The sequence below is a fragment of the Myotis brandtii genome, unplaced genomic scaffold (genome assembly GCF_000412655.1).
Source record: "Myotis brandtii unplaced genomic scaffold, ASM41265v1 scaffold490, whole genome shotgun sequence".
Taxonomy (NCBI): Eukaryota; Metazoa; Chordata; class Mammalia; order Chiroptera; family Vespertilionidae; genus Myotis; species Myotis brandtii.
Genome location: NW_005368708.1, coordinates 1,341,603 through 1,364,048, shown reverse-complemented (window position 1 = coordinate 1,364,048; position 22,446 = coordinate 1,341,603). Strand labels below are relative to the sequence as shown.

Sequence of the window (22,446 nt, the reverse complement as noted above, 5' to 3'; positions counted from 1 at the left end):
GGGGCAACCAAGCCTCCTGCTTGCTCCAGCTCCGTGGCTTTCGGCCGCCATCTTGGTTGGGTTAATTTGCATATAGTTGCTCTGATTGGCTAGTGGGCATGGCTTAAGGCATAGCAAAGGTGCGGTCAATTTGCATGTTTGTCTTTTATTAGTGTAGATTAGTGTGGCTATGTGCCAATAAAACTTTATTTACAAAACAGGCCACAAGCAAGGTATAGTCTTCAGGATATAGTCTGCTGACCCCTGTAGCAGACTATTTGGTGCCTGAATACTCAAACATGAGTTCACACCTTTCACATTAACAAACCCCATTAAGTGTTACCCCTACTAGGTGTCAAATAAAGGCATAGTTAGGATCCATAAACATGAATTTTACCCAGAAAAGGAATCTTCTTTGCCCTTGCCCAAGAAATCGCCTGGAGTTTGCCCAATGTTCCTCTGATTCCGAAGCCTCCTGGCACGAGAACACCACTGCAATCAACACACAAGATGAGAGTGAATTTGACATTATTTTTATTTTTGAAACTCTTATTTTCAGCCTTTCATGCTTACTCATCCCCAATCCAACATTAAAGCATACGCTTGAGGTCTGTATTCAGAATTGATTACATGCTCTGACATCCTGAACTTTCTTCTTGAAATCTTCCCAATGTATAAAGAAGTTGCAACAATTTCACACAACTGACCCTAATATATATTTTTTTCTGATAGGTCTTTGTGGCATGAGCATAGTGACTGAGACCTCAATTCAATTTAAAATGTCATAGCCCGGCTGGCATGGCTCAGTGGTTGAGCATCAATCTATGAATCAGAAGGTCACAGTTCGATTCCCAGTCAGGGCACATGTCCAGCTTGTGGGCTCGATCCCCAGTATGGGGTGTGCAGGAGGCAGCCGATCAATGATTCTCTCTCATCATTGATGTTTCTCTCTCTCTCTCCCTCTCCCTCCCTCTCTCTGAAATCAATAAAAATATATTTAAAAAATAAATAAAAAGCCACTGGTTTATCTGAATAAAAATAGGTTAGGGGTTTGTTTTGTTTTGTTTTTATTTATTTTTTACAGAGAAGAAGGGAGAGGGATAGAGAGTTAGAAACATCGATGAGAGAGAAACATCGATCAGCTGCCTCCTGCACACTCCCTACTGGGGATGTGCCCGCAACCAAGGTACATGTCGTTGACTGGAATCAAACCTGGGACCCTTCAGTTCTCAGGCCAATGCTCTATCCACTGAGCCAAACCAGTTAGGGCAGGTTAGGGTTTTTTTTTAAAGCACTTTATAAAAATGTTAAGATCTCTTACATAATTAGAAAGAGTTAATCTGGTAAAAATCAGCCTAATATTTCAATTGCTAATTAAGTAGGGGACATAAAATTTTCACTTTAGACACCTTCTATACAAACACCTATTTGAAAAGACAAGACTTCAAGAAAAAATCCAGGAAGGTCAGGCTACCCTCACAATACAATGCTACCCCCAAGAGTTCTGTCAATTACTTATATAATAAAAATGAAAATAAAATTATGTGGAAAAGAAAATATAACCAAGAGAGAAGGGTTGTCATGCTTGCACTTTAACTTTGTGTAAGATCCATCTCTGCATCTTTCAGTACAATCAACACACTCTTTCTAATACAGGATGCCCATTTTCCCCCAAATAAAACCAGTTCCATTGCAAGTGCCACTAACATTAACATGGCACATTGAAAAGTAAATGCGACAGTTGGAGAAAGATAAATATCACATGATCTCACTCATATGTGGGATATAATGATCAACATAATCTGATGAATAAGAATAGATTCAGCCCTGACCAGTTTGGCTCAGTGGCTAGAGCGTCGACCTGTGGACTGAAGAGTCCCAGGTTCGATTCCGGTCAAGGGCATGTACCTTGGTTTCGGGCACATGCCCGGTAGTGGGTGTGCAGGAGGCAGCTGATCAATGTTTCTCTCTCATGGATGTTTCTAACTCTCTATCCCTCTCCCTTCCTCTCTGTAAAAAATCAATAAAATATATATTTTTTAAAAGAATAGATCCAGAGACAAATGGTAGGGGAGTGGGGGTTAGAGAGCAACCAAAGGACTTATATGCATGCATATTAGCATAACCAATGGACACAGACACTGGGGCGGTGGCGGCTTGCCCAGGGTGGGAATGGCTTTGGGGGGGGGGGGGGTCAATTGGGGAAAAAGGAGACAATATGTAAAACTTTAGACAAAGAAGAAGAAGAAAAAAAGAAAAGTAAATGCGATGTGAATGTTTCACAACCACCCATAATGACCACAAGTACTCCAGGCTACCTTTCAAAATGCAAAATTTAATAATTGGGTCAATCAAATCCTTACAGAAAAAGCACAGTGTCATTCTCCTAACTAGGGTGAACGGTCCCCAGGACTCACTCAGCTTTGCACAGCTTCTGCCACGCTTCATGGAATTTCACAGGGTCCTCAGTTTCGGTGGTGTGCTCCAGATCAATGGAGTCGATGTACTAAAAACATCCAACAGATAAAAGGAACATTTAAGGAAAATAAATACTCAGAAATACAAGAACTATCTAACACTATGACAAAATTATTCAATAACTACTTGTTATGCAAACACTGTACTGGACACTTGGGATAGAAAAGCATGATCTTTGGTGGGGGGGAATGGGAGGTAATGTGGGGATAAGGACACATATGTAATAACTTAATCAATAAAGAAATTTTTAAAAAAAACAACAACCAAAAAAAGCATGATCTTTGTCTTAGAGCTCTTATTATCTTTAAGGAAGATTACAAAACCAGATAAACAGGCAGCAACAACATAGTGGAATAATGGCCACAATGAACAAGGAAGAGAATGCTGCGGAAGTAACCAGCAGCCACACCTAATCTAGACCTGGATGCTGAAGGAAAGAAGGGAGGCAGTATCACCAGAGAAGACTGCTGGGAAGGTGATGTCCAAAAAGCTAAGCCCTTGAGGATGAATAGAAGCAAGATGAGCATGTGTGTGCTTGTTGGGAGGCAGGTGGGAAGGTGTGCAGAAGACAAAAGGATAATGGGGGGGGAGAGGGGGTGGGAAGTGCAGAAACAGTATATAAAACCTCAGAGAAAGAAATAAAGTGGTGGCCACTCTGGGGACCTCCGAAGAGGCTCCACCCAGCCAGAGAAGTTTACACTTGAAGCCACTGAACGATCTTAAGTGAAGGGACAACAGGAACAGAGAGAAACTGTAGAAAGATCATTCCAGAGAGACCAAGATGGCGGCATAGGTAAACACCACAGACTGCTGCCGCAAACAACCACTTCAAAAATACAACTAAAAGACGGAACGGACATCACCCAGAACCACAGGAAGGCTGGCTGAGGAGAGACTCTTCAACTAGAAGGAAAAATAACAGCACACCGAGGCTCAGAGGAGGCGCAGTGTGGAAAAAACTCAGGTGCGGAGGTGCGCGCGCAAAGCGGGCTGGTGGCTGAGAGCGCGGTTGTCGTTTTCGGTCAGGGGGGAGTCTCAGACTCTGAGCTCCAGATACGGGCGAATCGCTGGGGACTCGGACCCAAACGGGAGAAGCGGGAGTGTCTGGCATCAGTTGGAAGGCAGCTTTCCCTCCGAGGTTTGCAGCGGTTCCGGGGGTTCTGAGAAGCAGAGCCTCTGGGAACAGGACTGAGGGCACCATAACGGCTCCCTCCGCCCGCCCTGTTGAGCCCGCCCCGCCCAAGCCCTGCGCAGAGCCATTTGCCGGATCGCCTCAGGCAAAGGCTAGATTAGCACCTCCCCAGAGGACAGAAGTTTTCCGCGGCAGACACAGCTGATTCACACAGCCAGTCGGCCTGGTGGTCAAATCCCTCTAGTATTAACTACAACAATCAAGGCTCAACTAGAACAAGACTGCGCACAAAGACCACTAGAGGGTGCACCAAGAAAGCATAAAAAATGCGGAGACAAAAAAACATGACAGAAATGGAGGATATAGAGCTAAAAATCGCAATTTTGAGGGCTTGCAAAAATGTGCTAGAAGCTGTCAATAAACTTGAGGAGAGAGTCACGAAAACTAATGAGACCCTCGATGCTATGATAAAGAACCAACTAGAAATTAAGCATACACGGACTGAAATAAAGAATATTATACAGACACCCAATAGCAGACCAGAGGAGCGCAAGAATCAAGCCAAAGATTTGAAATGCGAAGAAGCAAAAAACACCCAACCGGAAAAGCAAAATGAAAAAAGAATCCGAAAATACGAAGATAGTGTAAGGAGCCTCTGGGACAGCTTCAAGCGTACAAACATCAGAATAATTGGGGTGCCAGAAGATGAGAGACAGCAAGATATTGAAAACCTATTTGAAGAAATAATGGCAGAAAACTTCCCCCACCTGGTGAAAGAAATGGACTTACAGGTCCAAGAAGCGCAGAGAACCCCAAACAAAAGGAATCCAAAGAGGACCACACCAAGACACATCATAATTAAAATGCCAAGAGCAAAAGACAAAGAGAGAATCTTAAAAGCAGCAAGAGAAAGAGACTCAATTACCTACAAGGGAATACCCATACGACTGTCAGCTGATTTCTCAACAGAAACTTGGCAGGCCAGAAGGGAATGGCAAGAAATATTCAAAGTGATGAATACCAAGAACCTACAACCAAGATTACTTTATCCAGCAAAGCTATCATTCAGAATTGAAGGTCAGATAAAGAGCTTCACAGATAAGGAAAAGCTAAAGGAGTTCATCACCACTAAACCAGTATTATACGAAATGCTGAAAGGTATCCTTTAAGAAGAGGAAGAAGAAAAAGGTAAAGATACAAATTGTGAGCCTATGGATGAGGACAGGGGGTGGGGAGTGAGGGCGGAGGGTGGGGCGGGAACTGGGAGGAGGGGAGATATGGGGGGGAAAAAAAGAGGAACAAATGTAACCTGAACAATAAAGATTTAATTAAAAAAAAAAAAAAGAAAGATCATTCCAGGACAATATGGAAAAAGGAGGAAGGACTGGAAAGCAGTCAGGACATCACCGCAGTAGTTCAGCAATGTAAACACAGCAACAGACTGGACTTAAAAAGAAGCCAGGACCAAACAATAAAGATTTAATTAAAAAAAAAAAAAAGAAAGATCATTCCAGGACAATATGGAAAATGAAGGAAGGACTGGAAAGCAGTCAGGACATCACCGCAGTAGTTCAGCAATGTAAACACAGCAACAGACTGGACTTAAAAAGAATCCGCCAGGACCATGACTCAAATAGTACTGAGCAGAAGCTAATGCCAGTAAATTCTATTAAATGAAAACTCGTGTCAACAATTCGTATGTTCTTTTTTAAAAAAAATATATACTTTATTGATTTTTTACAGAGAGGAAGGAAGAGGGGTAGAGAGTTAGAAACATCGATGAGAGAGAAACATCGATCAGCTGCTTCCTACACACCCCCTACTGGGGATGTGCCCGCAACCAAGGTACATGCCCTTGACCAGAATCGAACCTGGGACCCCTCAGTCCGCAAGCCGACACTCTATCCACTGAGCCTAACCGGTTAGGGCAACAATTTGTATGTTCTTAACAATCCCCACATATCTATATTATTTTAGTATTTCTTTTGTAAAAATTATTACCTGATTACATATTAAGATATGAAATTTTAAAGACTCAACACAATTTGCATCATAACAATTTTTCTATTGATGTTTTCTGTTTTCTACAAGGGGGTGGAGGACTTGGAGGAATGGAAAGAACAGGAAGGGCAATATTCCTTGGAAAGCCAAAAATTAAAAGTGGTTAGAAAAGAAGGAGGCTGCAAGAGGTGAGCCCTAGCCGGTTGCTCAGTGGTTAGAGCGTCGGCCCACAGACTGAAGGATTAGGGGTTCAGTTCCAATCAAGGGCATGTACCTTGTTTGCAGGCTCCATCCCTGGTGGGAGGTAAACAATAGATATGTCTATCTCACATCAATGTCTCTCTCTCTCTCCCCCTCCCTTCCATTCTCTCTAAAACTCAATGGGAAAAAATATCCTCAGGTGAGGATTAACAAAAACAAAAAGGAGGCTACAAGAGGTGAGAGAAAAGTCATAGGTTCTAAGCTGGTGGAAATTACTAAATTTCTTGGACATAAAAATATATCTTTTTGCTCTTTATATAAAAGTTTTACCGGCCGAAACCGAATTGGCTCAGTGGATAGAGCGTCGGCCTGCGGACTGAGAGGTCCTGGGTTCGATTCCGGTCAAGGGCATGTGCCTGAGTTGCGGGCACATCCCCGGTGGGGGGTGTGCAGGAGGCGGCTGATCGATGTTTCTCTCTCATCGATGTTTCTGACTCTCTGTCTCTCTCCCTTCCTCTCTGTGGAAAATCAATAAAATATATTTTAAAAAAAAGTTTTACCATATAAATCATGATGATAAGGCTTTCTTGAAGTATGATATACCCATGCAGAATTATCATTAAATATAAACATTTCTATATAGAGAAAAGTCTAGAAAGTTATGCATTAAACTGGGAATGAGAGGTACAGAGAGAAGTGGGATATCAGGGAAGCGGAATCTTTCGCTTTCTGCATTTTACATGAACCTTTTTAAATTTTTCTACACTGAGCAGGTACTTCTATATCTCACAACCACAAAAAATATACTCAAGCCCAGCCAGGGTGGCTCAATTGTTGAGCATTGACCTATGAACCACGAGGTCACGGTTCAATTCCAGGTCAGGGTGTATGTCCGGGTTGTGGGCTCCATCCCCAGTAGGGGACGTGCAGGAGGCAGCCGATCAATGATTCTCTCATCATTGATGTTTCTATCTCTCTCTCCCTCTCCCTTCCTTTCTGAAATCAATAAATATATATATATTTTTAAATAATACACTCAAGTTATATATGATAATTCCATCCCATAATACTGATGTTAAAAAACAAATAATCAGCCCTAGCTGGTTGGGCTCAGTGGATAGAGCATAGGCCTATGGACCGAAGGGTCCCAGGTTTGATTCCGGTCAAGGGCATGTACCTCGATTGCAGGCTCCTCCCCAGCCCTGGCACTGGTCAGGGCACGTGCAGGAGGCAACCAACCAATGTGTTTCTCTCACATCGATATTTCTCTCTGTCTTTCCCTCTCTCTTCCACTCTCTCTAAAAATCAATGGAAAAATATCCTCGGGTGAGGATTCAAAAAATAAAAAATAATAATAATAATAATCACTGTTTGCCAGATATCACTCATCCAAGTTAGAAAAGGAAATATAGCATTTTTTAAATCTAGATTCCATTTCAATGCTAAAGGGGAAAAAAGTTATATTATTTTCTTGTTAGGCAAATATAATGTACTTAAATGAGCATGAAGTATATATGGCCCTGGATGTGCAAAGCCTAATTTCAGGAACTGTGCCTTAAACCTGTATGCTCAATAAAGTTAACATGACGATCAGTGGAAAGGCCTGCTTACGAGGTTGGCCCTTGGCTGGCATCTGGAAACTTGGACTTGGTGGTCCTTCAACACAATCTACCTCTTTGATGAGATCGGTGCGTTCAGGGTGATTTGGCCATAGACACAGTCTACCTCTCTGAAGCACAAGCTATATCAGAGTGAATGACTGAAATATCCAGATGACCGGGCCGTGACTCACCATCAGATTCAACTTGTGGTTGATGGCCAAGGCTGAGTGTTCCAGAGCTTTAAACACAGAGGCATAGCAGTCCCTCAGCTTGGTGTATTTGCCGACCAGGGCTATGGAGCACGTTTTCTGTAGCCTTTCATACCTGGGAGAGAGGACAAGCTTAAGGTTATATGCATGTATCTTATCTCCATTCCCCTTTGCAAATTCAGACCTTTACCTTCTCCCCTTTGATGTTTTTGTTGTCGCAGAGTATCCTGATTTATGCTGAGAGTTCATTTCCGAATTGCAGTAGCTATTGTCTTCTTCTATCTTTTTTAATGTTTTTGCCTCCTCTAACCTTTATGTGATATTTAAAAAATGGAAAGCTTCACAAATTTGCATGTCATCCTTGCTCAGGGGCCATGCTAATATTCTCTGTATCACTCCAATTTTTTTAGTATGTATACTGCCAAAGCGAGCACCCAAGGCGCTTTTCAAAATCTGAGACGCAGACAAGCCTTGAACTTGATGTACTTGCTTCAAATCTCTACCCTACCCCCAAGGAACTCAAACCTGTAGGCAGATTTCAAAATCATAAGAAATCCCCACGTTGCTTTACATAAGCAAGCACAAATATAAATCAGAGAAAAAGTTAAAAGCATTAAAAATACAAAAAGACTGTCCCCATCTTATAAACATGAGCTGTCCTTGAATTCATTTATAAGAAGACATTGTACTAAAAAATGCATTCTCTGTCAATAGGAAACATTCCAATATCAACTTTGTAAGGTGACATTATATAAGAAAACACATTCTAAGTGTCTACATTAAAAATTGCTACACCTATATAATTTTATTAACCAATGTCACCCCAATAAATTCAATAAAAACTTTTTTTAAATTGCTACATTCCCAGCTGGCCCACAAAAGCCAGGTTATTCATGGCATGCCTGAAAAAAATGGTGCTAAGAGAACCATTTAAAATGTTACAAGGCATTTAGATCAATTTTATGAGGAAATTCCATTCTACATAAGATGCTTAATCACATTTTGCCATTAGAGGCACAATCTTTACTGTTGCTTTTGTCAGGAAATCTGTTCAAAGAACATGAGAAATGGCTGGTCTGATACTAAGTAGGTGGAAATGTCATCTTGGGGCTGAAGATATTTTAGGGCTTGGAAGCAAACCCTCCAACACCTAAGAACAAAAATGTTACATGATGAGGAATATTCCTCATTCAGATTAACATCTGCAAGGAGTACAAAAGCAACATGATGGCAAACAGGCTAGGAGGAGAAAAATACACAGGAAGCAAAGAAGTCAAAACTGGCAGGAAAGGTGACTTTCTAGGAAGGTGACTAAAGTACCTGAGAGAAGGCTGCTAAACTTTCCACTTGCTACTTAATTTTTAAAAAAATATATTTTTATTGATTTTGGAGAGGAAGGGAAATGGAAAGAGAGACAGAAACATCAATGGGGAGAATCTTCGATTGGCTGCCTCCCACACGCCCCCTACTGGGGATCAAGCCTGAAACCGGGGTATGTGCCCTGACTGGGAATTGAATGTGGGACCTCTTGGTCCAGGGACGACGCTCAGTCCACTGAGCCACCATAGCCCGGCTCACTTGCTACTTAATTTTATGTTGCTCTGGAGATTCCGTAGCTGCCCTTGCTTCACCCAGCTTTACATAAAGGACGCAGGTAGCAAAGCTAGTTGGTATCAAGCCAAGATTCCAAGAGACAGCAGAGGTAAGTACTTCCTGTCCCAATGTTTGGCCCATGGGAACTGGGGATCACAACACATTTGAGCACAACAGCTTGGCTGAGCCCTCAACCCCATTCTCACTCCTACATTGAGGGAGGGACATCAACTCTGCTCCCTGGAAGGAAGCAGAATTAGAGTCAACACTGCCAGTTTCTCCTTCCACTTACTCATGTCTGGTCTTCCTAGGGGAAGAGGAGTCTCTCGGCAGCCGGGTGGGATAGGTAAGTCCACACCAACCAGGGCGGAGGGCCACTGTCCAGGAAGGTATCCTGAGCCCACACTTCTGGTGCCCTCTTTCCCTCTCGGACGCACAGGCCAGGCTCATAGAGCAATGCCCAGACCAGACCAGCCTCTACTTCATAGTCTTTCAACCATTACCTGGGTGTGAGAGGCAGGTTGTTGACCCTACTGTGAGCTGCTGGTGGGAGGCAGGCCTGGGGTCCACTTCATAGGGCCATCCCCCACAGGCAAGTCCCCTTACTGAGAGGTGAGGGTGTCCCCACTTTGGCCTTGGGTTCCACACAAGCTCTCCCATTCAGTTCAATGAGGAACCTCTGGCCTCTGAGCAGCACTGAACCTTCATGATCAAAGCTGCCCTTTGACCTCTGTTTTCCCCTTGTATCGCTCTACAGCAGCGGTTCTCAACCTGTGGGTCGCGACCCCTTTGGCGGTCAAACGACCCTTTCACAGGGGTCGCCTAAGACCATCCTGCATATCAGATATTTACATTACGATTCATAACAGTAGATACATTACAGTTATGAAGTAGCAACGAAAATAATTTTATGGTTGGGTCACAACATGAGGAACTGTATTTAAAGGGCCAGAAGGTTGAGAACCACTGCTCTACTGGCTGTCCTGAGGGAATAAGGGGTAAAGAATGAACACTCCAAACTGCCATTACCAATAAATCAACATAACCGCCAACATGATGTAGAGAGAGTGATGCTTAATAGCCCCCCAGAATCTATGAATGTGACCAGATTTGGAAAACGGGTCTTTGCAGATGCAATTAGGTTAAGTAAGGATTTTAAGATAAGATCATCCTAGATTAGGATGGGCCCTAAATCCAAAGGTAAGAATCCTTATAAAAGAAGAGAAGTGGGGAAGACATAGAGAAGTCCATGAGATGACAGAGGCAGACATTGGAATGATGCGGCCACAAGCCAAGGAACACCAAGGACTGCTGACAGCCCCCAAAGCTAGAAGAGACGCATGGAATATATTCTCCCTCTGAGCCCCCAGAAGGAACCAACCCTGCTGATGCCTTGATTTTGAACTTCTGACCTCCACAATTGTGAGAGAATAAATTTCTGCTCTTCTAAGCCACCCAGTTTGTGGTGCTTTGTAGCAGCAGCTACAGGAAACTAATACAAAAACCAAACACTGGCTTTAAAAAGCACAGAGGCATAGAGTATAATTTAGAGCTATTTCCAATAAAAAGAATTACAAGCCCTGGCCAGTGTTGATAAATGGTTAGAGCATTGGCCCACGCACTGAAGGGTCAAGGGTTCGATTCCTGATCTAGGGCACATACCTGGGTTGCAGGTTCACTCCCCACTCCCAGTCGGGGCACGTGCAGAAGACAACCAATCGATGTGTCTCTCTCACATTAATGATATTCTCTCTCTCTCTCTCTCTCTCTCTCTCTCTCTCTCTCTTCCTCCCTCCCTCCCTCCCTTCCACTCTCTCTGAACAGCAATGGAAAAAATGTCCTCATGTGAAGATTTAAAAAAAAAAGAGTTACAATACTAAAATGCCTCATGCTTAAGGAGGATGAGCCCCAAGCTACTCTAAAAATTCCTACAAAATGACTGATTCCTTAAGCATTCTGGTGGGCAGGGGCTTAATTTATCATCATTCAGAAGAGTACCTAAGCTCAGAAACTACACTTTATTCCTGATTCTACTTGACCCAGAAATTCTAAAACACTTTTTAAAAATAATACTTTATTGTTGAAAGTATTACTATGTCCCCTTTTCTAAAACGCTTTTTAAATTTTTTAGTGAAAGGACAAAGAAACTTCAATCTACTAGTCATCTACCAAGGTCAATAATTTTGTCAGCATCATATCATTTTAATTATTGTTACCAACATCAGTAATCAATTCTTAGTATCTGATTCAATGTTAAGGACTTATGTGTTTTGTTTCATTGCCACAATATAGGTACTAGTACCCTCCTGTTATGTATGGCTGGAAGAAAAAGCCCAGAGAGGTTAAGTAATCTGCCCAAACTCACACAGCTAGTGAGAGGAGAAGCTGGGGTTTGAATCCATGGTGCTTGATGTCAAAGCCTACATTTTTTTTAAAATTTAGATGTAATTGACATGTATCATATTAGCTTTACAGGTACAACATAATTTAATATATGTAGATATTGCTACATGAGCACCACAATAAGTCTAGTTAACATCCATCACCACATATAGTCAGAAATATTTTTTCTTGTGATGAGAACTTTGTTTTTATTTTAGAGAGGGGAGAGAAACATATATGTGAGGGAAACATAGATTGGTTGCCTCCTACACATGCCCCGACCAGAGATCAAACCCAAAACCACACCCTAGCCAGTTTGGCTCAGTGGATAGAGCATCAGCCCGTGGATTGAAGGGTTCTGGGTTCAATTCAATCAAGGGCACGTATCTCAATTGCAGACTCAATCCCTGGGTCAGGCTGGGGTGTGTGTGGGAGCCAACCAATCCATGTGTCTCTTTCATATTGATGTTTCTCTCTCTGTGTCTCTCCCCCTCCTTTCCACTCTCTCTAAAAAAAATTAATGGAAAAATATCCTAGAGTGAGGATTAATAACAACAAAAAATAATTATGCTGATAGTTAATAAATGTGGGATGGAACAATAACAAATAGCCAAAACTTCCCATTTAAAAGGATTTTCTTTAAGAAATTAACCAAATCTTAAAAACAAGCAAAATAAAACAAGAAACAGAAAACTCATGATATTTAAAACTGTTTAAAATATCCAGAAACTAAGAAATAAACTAATAAATAAATCAAAATGCTCAAAGGCCCCAGAAATCTTCAAAGAATACAGTAAAACATCCTAACAATGTGCTAGGGCTTTAAACATATCCATACAAAACATACACATACAGAAAGCCAAATGCAACATGCCTTTTAAGGTACATGCCATATGAGCATAACCAATGGACATAAGACACTGGGGGGTAGGGGAAGCCGGGGTATTGTCAAGGGCGGGGAAAAAAAGGGACACATATGTAATACCCTTTGTAATGCTTTAAGCAATTAAAAAAAAAAGTCAAAAAAAAGTATAATCGCCAAAAAAAAAAAAAAAAAGGTACATGCCAGTCCTACCCCCAAACCCAAGAATTATTAAAGATTACGTTAGTAATTCCTTTTACGTACCTGTCAGCCATATTTTTCCACTTGAAAAGCAAATTATTTGCAGAATCACCAATGGGTAAATCCAATCTCTCTTTGAAATATTTAACAATGCCTTGTTCCTCCAAAAGCACAGGCACTCGGTATGTAGAAGAAACATCATGGATACATATGACCTGGTCGATGATAAAACACCATATTTAAGTGGAATGACGCAAATATGCCACAGAATGAGCTCAAGAATAAGCCAGAACTCAAGAGTCTGGCAGTTCATTCATACTTATAGAAGAAAACCAAGAGCCCAGCCACCTAAACCAGAGGCAGAATTAACACAAGGTTAGTTTGATCAAATTACAAAATGCTTTGAAGTCATTATTCTACCCCTGGAACCATGGATGCTGTGGTAGAATAAAAATATATATAAATATATATAGTATATGGTCTTTGTTCTCATTTCCTGAGCTTCAAAAACCTTTGGAATTTTCTGAGTGACAGGGGTATCTTTGTTATGCTAATGAGGTGACTCAGGGTGGCCCCTAGATGGCTTGAGGATGGGAGTTAGACACCAGAAAAAACAAACCAAGTCATTAGAAAGCTGGAACTTTCAGCCACCTGAACTCCAGAGAGGGGATGGGGGGGGGGGGAAGAGGGGTGTCTAGAGATTGAGTTCAATCATGTGACCAGTAATGAACTCCCAAAAACAAGAAGACTGGGGAGCATCCTAGCTGGTGAATATACAGGTGTGAGGGAGGGTGGCTCGCCCTGACTCCATGGAGATAAGAGCTCTTGCACTCAGGACCCTCCTAGACCTTGCCCTATGTATCTCATCTCGCCGTACATTTGCACCCTTTATATATAGCACTTTCCTGATTCTGTGAGTCATTCTAGAGAATTCTCAAACCTGAAAGGGTTGTAGTCAGCCAGGCAGAAGTGTGGGTGGGGACACTAGAAACTTATGGCTCGTGTCTGAAGTGAGGGCAGTCTTAGAAAGGACTGAGCCCATAAACCTATGGAGTCTGACTCTCACTCTGGGTACTTAGTGTCAGAGTTGAATTGCAGGACCCCCAGCTGCTGTCAGAGAATTGGTGTTGGAACATGGATGCTTCTTTATATGTCAAGACACACGGCCCAAGGCACCATGTTCCAAGTCTAGGTTAAAGCAGCAGCATTAAATACATACACCTTATCTCCTAAATGTGGGCATGTAATTTGTTTGTTCGTTCATTTGTTGCTGCTGTGGCTGCTATAGTTGCTTTTGTCCGCTTTCTTCTTGTGGGTAAATTTACAAACCCACATTGAACACAGTCAAATTAATTACACCTGTTAGAAGAGAATGGCTCCTTTGCCAGGTGGTGTGGTTGTTTTTCACACTTACCCTACGTACCGCCCTCTCAAGTACATCCAAGAAGCTACTGGCAGGCACTTAAGGATCTGCCACATCCTAAATAAATGCCAAGAAATGTTCTGCCAACACTATGTGTGCAGTCTTCCCAAATCTGTAGCTCTCCAACCAGGGATTCCTAAACTGTTTGAACATCATCAACCTGATACTTAAGACTAGTGTGCTTCACTTGTGCATTCACCAACACAACTGAAGGTGCTGAGGTGTCACTAATATGAGGCTTTGTCACAATTACTATTTAAAACTAAATCTCTGGCCCTAGCCGGTTTGGCTCAGTGGATAGAGCATCGGCCTGCAGACTGAAAGGTCCCAGGTTCGATTCCAGTCAAGGGCACATGCCCAGGTTGCAGGCTCAATCCCCGGGGGGGGGGGGGGGGTTGCAGGAAACAAGCAAGATCAATGACTCTCTCATCATTGATGTTTCTATCTCTCTCTCCCTCTCCCTTCCTCTCTGAAATCAATAAAAATAAAACAAACAAACAAAAAAGCTAAATCTCTGGACAACCACAACTGCTATTTACTCATCCTCCAAGCCAGAGAGGTATTTTTTCAAATGTCATAGTAATGGGCCACATCCACAGAGACACCTCCAATTCTCCATCCGGTCCTCAGCAACCCCAATGAGGAGAGCTTTAAGTGCAAATTCACCAGCAACTATGAAATAGGAGCATTAACTCATATCAGAGAAAACGATGCGCTGAAAATGGCTAATACCCTGGCCTGTGCACTGATGGGACAGAGCATTCTTCAGAATCTCTAGTTATAGAAAACAGACTATATATATTCTTCAGAATCTCTAGTTATAGAAAACAGACTATATGGTCGAAAGTTTGGACTAAACCTGTTCTCAGAGCTGAGAATGAAAAAGGGGCTCTAAATCTAACAAGCTGTGACCGAAAGTAACCTCACAGGGTGATCTGATGACAACTTCCTAACATTTCAGGCCCATTAACTTCCCTAGTGAAAGGTTTATCTTTGCCTTAAGCGAGCCCTGACCATTGTTCTTCTGGGTTAACACACCTTTGAAATGCCAGAATAATCCCTCTTTTTTGGACTCATCAGAGGTAAAACCACCCTCAAGGGAGCATGTGATCTTGTTAACTGCACTGTAATCCAATCCCCACCTAGCTTTCTCCCACTCCCATGTAATCCTCCCTACATTCCCTCCTTAAGCCCAGCCAGCATGGCTCAGTGGTTGAGCGTCAACCTATGAACCAGTAGGTCACGGTTCAGTTCAATTCCCAGTCAGGACACGTGCCCGGGTGTGGGCTTGATCCCCAGTGTGGGGTGTGCAGGAGGCAGCCGCTCCATGATTCTTTCTCATATTGAAGTTTCTATCTCTCTCTCTCCCGCTCCTTTCCTCTACCTGAAATCAATAAAAACATATTAAAAACAAACAAACAAAGAACGCAAACAACAAAAAAACCTGTCCTCCAGAGTATTTGAGATCTTGCTTCCTGGCATTTGTCAATTTGGCTCAAAAAAACTCAGGTTTGGATGTCCTTACATTCTCCTTCTATTTAGGAAACCAGGTTATACGTGTTTAATACACACACAAAATACTATTGACCAATAGGAAGAGTACAAAAAACAAATTGAACAAAATCAAAATGGCTTGATGACATAAAAACACAGGGGAGCCCATTAAACCTGCCAGCACATGTTCAGAGTAGTTCCGACATATGCACTGACCCTAAGCATCGGACAGTAGGTTCTTCATCACACTGCCCCCTGAGATACAGAAATCTGATTAGGTGGCTTTTAGGCTTTAGAGAGCTCAGAGCTTATCTGAAGAAAACAAAAGGTTTCCGCTAAACCTCACTCTTCCTGAGCACTGGTTATTATCACTTTTTAAATTATAGCCAACTCTGATCCCTTGTGCCTGAGCCTTACTGCAAACAAGAGACAGAGATAAGAAAATGAAAGAAAAAAGAAAAGCTAACTTTCAGATACCTAGGTGGGAAGTGTGGCAGGACATAGGACCTAAGCCCAAATCATGGTACAGTTTCTGTAGCAATGAATTGAACTGAGGCCGCTGATGTAATCAGAAGTGATCGGGTGAATGTCAACGTAATGTGTGCTTTGTGGTAAGTTAAGCTGTAGCAGTTACAAGGAGAAATCGAAGTGAAAGCAGTCAGTGTCCTAGAAAGACAAGGTAAAGAGATGATAAGCAGGAGTGGTTCTCTCTCTAGAGATTTGACTTCGAGTTAAAAAGCCCAGCTGATTTTATACCTACAACTTAAGGAGTAATTATGCAAAGAAACATGCACTCTATCTAAGGAATCAGGAGTCTCAAGATTGTTCACTTAAAGGCAAGGGAGCCGTGGCTGGATATGAGTTTTCATAAATGCTGTGAAAAGTAATATGATGATTTAAGAGGCATAAAACGTTGGCATCAGCAGAAGTACCTGCAAGGCAATAAAATCTAAAGAGCAGCACTAACCTGTTCAGGGTTCACATGACAAAACATAGAAATCTTTTCCTTCACAGCCATTTCGATGGGCTTTGAACTCCGGCAGACGATCTGTCAAAGTCAGTTATGCACAGGTCAGCAAGCAGGAATCAGCTATCCGCACCGCCATTCGTTTTCAGAAGGACACAAGATAAATTTCTTTTTGCTATAACAGACTTGAATAGGTATGTACATGTTCATTCTGGGCATTCCATTGGCCTTTTAGAAGCTTGCCTGAGCACTAATATAAGCAAGTATAATCAAACTCAACACAACTCTACCAGTAAGAACTCGAAATGTGAAGGTGTCTCTCATAAGTAGAGCCAAGGCCACAAATGTTACTCCTTTAAAAATACAAGAACAGCTCAGCCAGTGTGGCTCAGTGGTTGAGCATCGACCTATGAACCAGGAGGTCACGGTTCAATTCCCGGTCAGGGCACATGCCCGGGTTGTGGGTTCGATCCCTGGTGTGGGGGGTGCAGGAAGCAGCTGATCAATGATTCTCTCTCATCATTGATGTTTCTATCTCTCTCTCTCTCCCTCTCGCTTCCTCTCTAAAATCAATAAATATATATATTTTTAAAAACATAAAAAATACAAGAACAGAGCTAGACCAGGCTTGGCAAACTTTTCCTCTAAAGGGCGCGATGGTAAATAGTTTAGGTTTTGCAGGCCATGCAGTCACTGTCCTGACTACTCAGTTGTACTACTGTAGTGCAAAGGCAGATAGAGACAAATGTAAACAATGTATGGTATCATGTTCCAATAAAACTTTATTTACAATTTTAAAAGTCTTAAAAATTTCTTTCCAGGAAACAGGCCTACAGGCCCTTATTTGCTGACCCCTGATCTAGACTATTGGTAATAACTGGATTACCTGCTATAAATAAGAGCAGTGATAGCCCATCCTAGTAGGGTCATGGGAAAATCTCCAAGGTCCCACCTCACTCTCAAGGACCCAGGGACCATACAAAATGGCAGGACATTGCCCTTGACCAGGTGTCAGTGTGACCAATCAAAGGAGGGCCTGGAGAAGAACCAATGGCCAATTTAGAAATGTGTGAAGTGACACTTGAGGATGAATACCCTTCCCTGGATCCCAGATACAAAAAGGTCAATGTCATAGGAAGCATTTGAGAGCTAGAAAGGACTTAGATGATGTTATAGATTAAGAAAAGGAGGTCCTATTGCCAAGAAATTTACCCACTCTCTTTAACTCACCAGATCAGGAGACAGGCCCAATCCCCTCAGCGCACGAACACTGTTTTGTGTGGGTTTGGTTTTTTGTTCTCCGGTAGCACTGGGCTGAAAAGAAAGGGGTCACTGTTAGTACCTTGGACATTTAGCTCTCCTTGATAGTGAATGGATCCCTAGCTAAAATACGGAATAAACAGAATATCATAAGAAAACTTATAAAAGTTGCTGTCTATACTTATCTGGAAAGCTCACCTGTGGGACAAGGCTAACATGAATGTTACAGAAATTCTCTCTTTTTGCCTTAAACTGAAATTGTCTGAATGCTTCCACAAATGGCATTCCTTCAATGTCTCCGATGGTGCCACCCAACTGGAAATGGAAAAAAAGACACAAGTGATCTTCCATGTTACACAGACTAATAGAAAAAGTCTTAATAAGCTAAGCAGAAATTTATGGTGACACAAGAACAGATGTTTGTAAATACAGTGGAACCTCATTTCTCCAACTTCGTTCCAAATGGCTGTTCGAAAACCGAATCATTTTTTTTCCAATTAGAAATAATGTAAATTGGTCTAGCTATTGTGGTTCAGTAGTTGAGCATCAACCTATGAACCAGGAGGTCACGGTTCAAGTCCTGGTCAGGGCATATGCCCGGGTTGTGGGCTCGATCCCCAGTGTGGGGCGTGCAGGAGGCAGCCGATCCATGATTCTCTCTCATTATTGATGTTTCTATCTCTCTCTCCCTGTCCCTCGCCCTTCCTCTCTGAAGTCAATAAAAATATTTTTTTAAAAATAAAATAAAGGGAGATGAAGCAAAGGAAAGAGAAAATGGAGACTAGAAAATAAGAAGGGATATGCAGGTGGGCAAAGGGGGAAGTGGGGACATCTATAATAGTGTCAACAATAAAGTTAAAAAAAAAAGAATAGTCTGGAATCACAGAGAGAGGAGTGTGTCGGTGCTAAAGATTAACAATGGACACCCAGAAGGATGCCCAACTCCCAAAGCAGCAGCCAATGAATGTCATGCAGAAAATGAAATAAAATCTAGGGATCCAATCAGATGTAGAGAATGTGGATACAGAATAATGTACAAGAAAAGGACTAAAAGACTGGTGGTTTTTGATGCTCAATGAAACTGAATTCAGAAGAATATCTTAGTTCGCATTTGGATTTGCTGTTAATGTTGCATAGCTTTTGATTAGTATACTTATCTTTATAAATACAACTATATACACATGATTTCATTTTAAAAGCCATATTGTATTTAGGTATTTATTAATAGTTTATATAAAGATTATTTTTTAATATATATTTTATTGATTTTTTACAGCGAGGAAGGGAGAGGGATAGACTAGAGAGTTAGAAACATCGATGAGGGAGAAACATCAATCAGCTGCCTCCTGCACCCCCCCCACTGGGGACATGCCTGCAACCAAGGCACATGCCCCTGACCGGAATCAAACCCGGGACCCTTCGGTCCGCAGGCCGACGCTCTATCCACTGAGTCAAACCGGTCAGGGCTAAAGATTATTTTTTGTTCAAAAAAAAAAAAAAAAGAATAGATGGAGTGTAACACAGCCAGGTAAACAGGAAAGAGAGTAAGCAGAGCCTCAAGAAGGGGGGAAGAAAGCAAGGGTGAGGAGGGCTTTCAGGATGATCTAATCCTGTGTATATAAGATCTCTCTGCCTGTTCCATGAAGATATGGATAAAATTAAATAAATGAGTCATGCTATCGTTGATTCACTTGGATTATACAGACTAGTAAATTACCACAACCCCCCCCCAAAAAAAGGGGGGATCATTATAAGGCTGTTAACCCTTCATGTCATCAAGACTGAAAATGTTAAAAATAAAATGGAGGGCTTTAAGAAAAGAGAAGGTAATTCATTAGCAGACAAAAAGATCCAGAATATAGAGCCACCTGGCTATTCCTGGTGTGAAATAGTGAGCATTCTCTCTGTGTCACTCTAACTCTCTCTCTGTGTGTCTCATTCTGTCTCTCTCTCCATGAAGGAACGAACACACACACACACACACACACACACACACACACACACCTGCATGCATCTGAACAGTCTCCTTGTAATGGTGATACAATTAGAATTAAATCACTACTCTTAAACATGCTGCTTTTCTGAAACAAGCAGTACAAAAAGCCCTGAGAATATTCCTGGTAATATAATCCTTTGATAAATGTTAACTTTATAATGTGCTTTCAATAGTTACTTAAGCATTTTACTTTAGACTGGGATGAAATTCACCTTAACCCATTTATCCTCACCATATTTAAATACTTAAAGACTGTCACATGGATTTTAAAATGAATTCTCTAGCATTTGAGCACCTACTACATGCTCAACACTATAAATGAGGTGCTGAAAGATTTTAAGACAACATGTTCCTAAGGAGCTCAAAATTTAGGAAGGGGAAATAAGGCAGAACTAAAGAACAATAATCAGGAATAAAACTTAAGCACTAAGTGAAATGATCTGGGTGTTGCGGAGGAAGAGATCACCTGGGCTTTGTAACCAGCTTTGACATCTCGGATTGATCAATAACTACCCAAACTTACCACATCCCAAACTGAACCCCTGGTCCATCACCTCTGGGCCTGTTGAACCCCTGGTCCATCACCTCTGGGCCTGTTTTGCTGGGTGCTTTTTCATCTCAGCAAATAGCATCTCTTCCCACTCACTGGTTCAAGCTAGAATTACTGCATCTTTTGCCAGGATTACTGCAATAATCTAAACCAGGGGGTGGCAAACCATGGCCTGCTGCCTGACTTTATATATAAAATTTTACTGGCACACAGCTATGCCTACTCATTTACATATTGCCTATAGCTGCTTTCACACTACAATGGCAGACTTGAGTAGCTGTTGACATTGACAAAGACTCTCCCACTTGCAAAGCTAAACGTATTTTTCATCTGGCCCTTTACAAAAAGAGGTGGCAGACCCCCAAATCTTAAGGGCCCACAGCTTCTACTCTCTCCGGTCCTACAATCAAACCATTTGTCACACACCAGCAGAATGACCTTTAAAAAACTCAAAATATGCCCCCACCCCTTGCTTAGAGTAACACACTGCTTCACTAAAAATAAAGCCTGAACTCCTTTATGTGGCCAACAAAGGCCCTTCTTGATCTGGCCCGTGCACAGATCTCTAATCTCATCTCATGCCCCAGCCTCTCACTCTGTACTTCGGCCCCACTGGCCTCTCAGACAGGCTCATTCTCCTTCCTGCCCCTTCTTCATCTATCTCCCTTTTATGCTTCAGCCCAGGGAGCTATGTCCTCCTCAGAAAGCCAGACCCTGACCACTCACCTAAAGCAGCCACTCTCTCGATGCCCCCTATCACAGTACCCTGCCTGTGCCCTTCCTGATAACTCAGTACAAGGTACCATTATTTTATCTGAGTCCTTGTTTCCTGTCTCTCTACCCTACTAGGATGTAAGCCCTATGAGGGCAGGAACGTGCCTGCCGTATCTCCAGCACAAGCCCAGCACACTACATGCAGCATTGGGGGCTTAGGTTAGTGGTCAGGACAGGACAGAGGGTCTCAAAATTCAATATAAGCCCTAGGTAACAGCATTCTAGTACCTGTTTTCATAATGACAATGGAATCAAACTAAGAAGGGGGAGGGAAAGAGGGAGGGAGGGAGAAACAGACACAGGGTGGGAGGGATTTCATTGCTACAAAAGAAATTCTTCTTTAACTCAGATTACTCAGATAACAAAACACAATTAAAATTCAAGTTTCCTGGGTATGGAACAGACAGAAATATATGATAATTCTGTAAAAGAATGACAATCTTAATTATGAAAATCCAAGAAATATCACATGCAATCAGGAAACTGGCAGGAGGTGAAGGGTGTAAGTGCTCATTAACTACAATGCAGCAGAATCTAATGGGGGAGAAAAAAATTTTTTTAGGAAAAAAGAGGTCTGCATTAAACTAAACCTTAAGGAGACATCTCCTTTTTTGATGGGGGTGTACTGGGAGTCAACAGGAAATCCAGAAGAGGAAGCAAAACTTTAAACATTATCTGATTCTGCCCTCACGTGGCATGCAGTGGTACTGCATTCTCTCCATCTATTTGGAGGGTCCCATTACCACTTCTCTGGCTCGCCATTATCATATTAGAATAGTACTAAGTTAATTATTTCCCCCACACAATAGGGGAAATAGCACCCATAACAACAGTTTAAAATCTATGCAAAGCTTAAATTGAAGCAACAGCAAATTTATAAGATGTGTAATGTCCATTTTGCCTTTAAGGAAAGGAGTCTTCTCTTTTAAGAAGGAAAGGAAGGAAAGGCAGGCAGGCAGGAAGGAAGGAAGGGAGGAAGGGAGGAAGGGAGGGAGGGAGGGAGGGAGGGCCTGGCCTGTGTGGTCAGTGGTTGAGCATCGACCTATGATCCAGAAAGTCATGGTTCAATTCCCAGTCAGGGCACATGCCCGGGTTGCAGGCTCGATCAGTAATTCTCTCTCATCATTGATGTTTCTAGCTCTCTCTCCCTCTCCCTTCCTCTCTGAAATCAATAAAACATATTTTTCTTAAAAAGAGAGGAACATCACCCTAACTGGTTTGGCTCAGTGGATGGAGCGTCAGCCTGTGGACTGGGGGGTCCCAGGTTCGATTCCGGTCAAGGGCATGTGCCTTGGTTGTGGGCACATCCCCAGTGGGAGGTGTGCAGGAGGCAGCTGATGGAT

General features: G+C 42.2%; 1 protein-coding gene and 1 pseudogene across 1 annotated transcript in view; one reads left to right on the top strand and one right to left on the bottom strand.

Moving 5' to 3' along the window:
- The window catches only part of CTPS2 (CTP synthase 2), a 116,091-nt gene that overhangs the window by 68,698 nt on the left and 24,947 nt on the right, over positions 1-22,446 (bottom strand). Inside the window, exons 5-11 of the mRNA XM_005876622.2 lie at positions 17,982-18,098; positions 17,754-17,837; positions 16,524-16,604; positions 12,703-12,854; positions 7,584-7,716; positions 2,397-2,485; positions 377-471 (exon numbers count right to left, since the gene is read on the bottom strand). Of these exons, the coding sequence (XP_005876684.1) occupies positions 377-471; positions 2,397-2,485; positions 7,584-7,716; positions 12,703-12,854; positions 16,524-16,604; positions 17,754-17,837; positions 17,982-18,098 (751 nt within the window). The remainder of the gene's footprint in view (positions 1-376; positions 472-2,396; positions 2,486-7,583; positions 7,717-12,702; positions 12,855-16,523; positions 16,605-17,753; positions 17,838-17,981; positions 18,099-22,446) is intronic.
- LOC102251639 lies at positions 18,663-18,934 on the top strand (annotated as a pseudogene).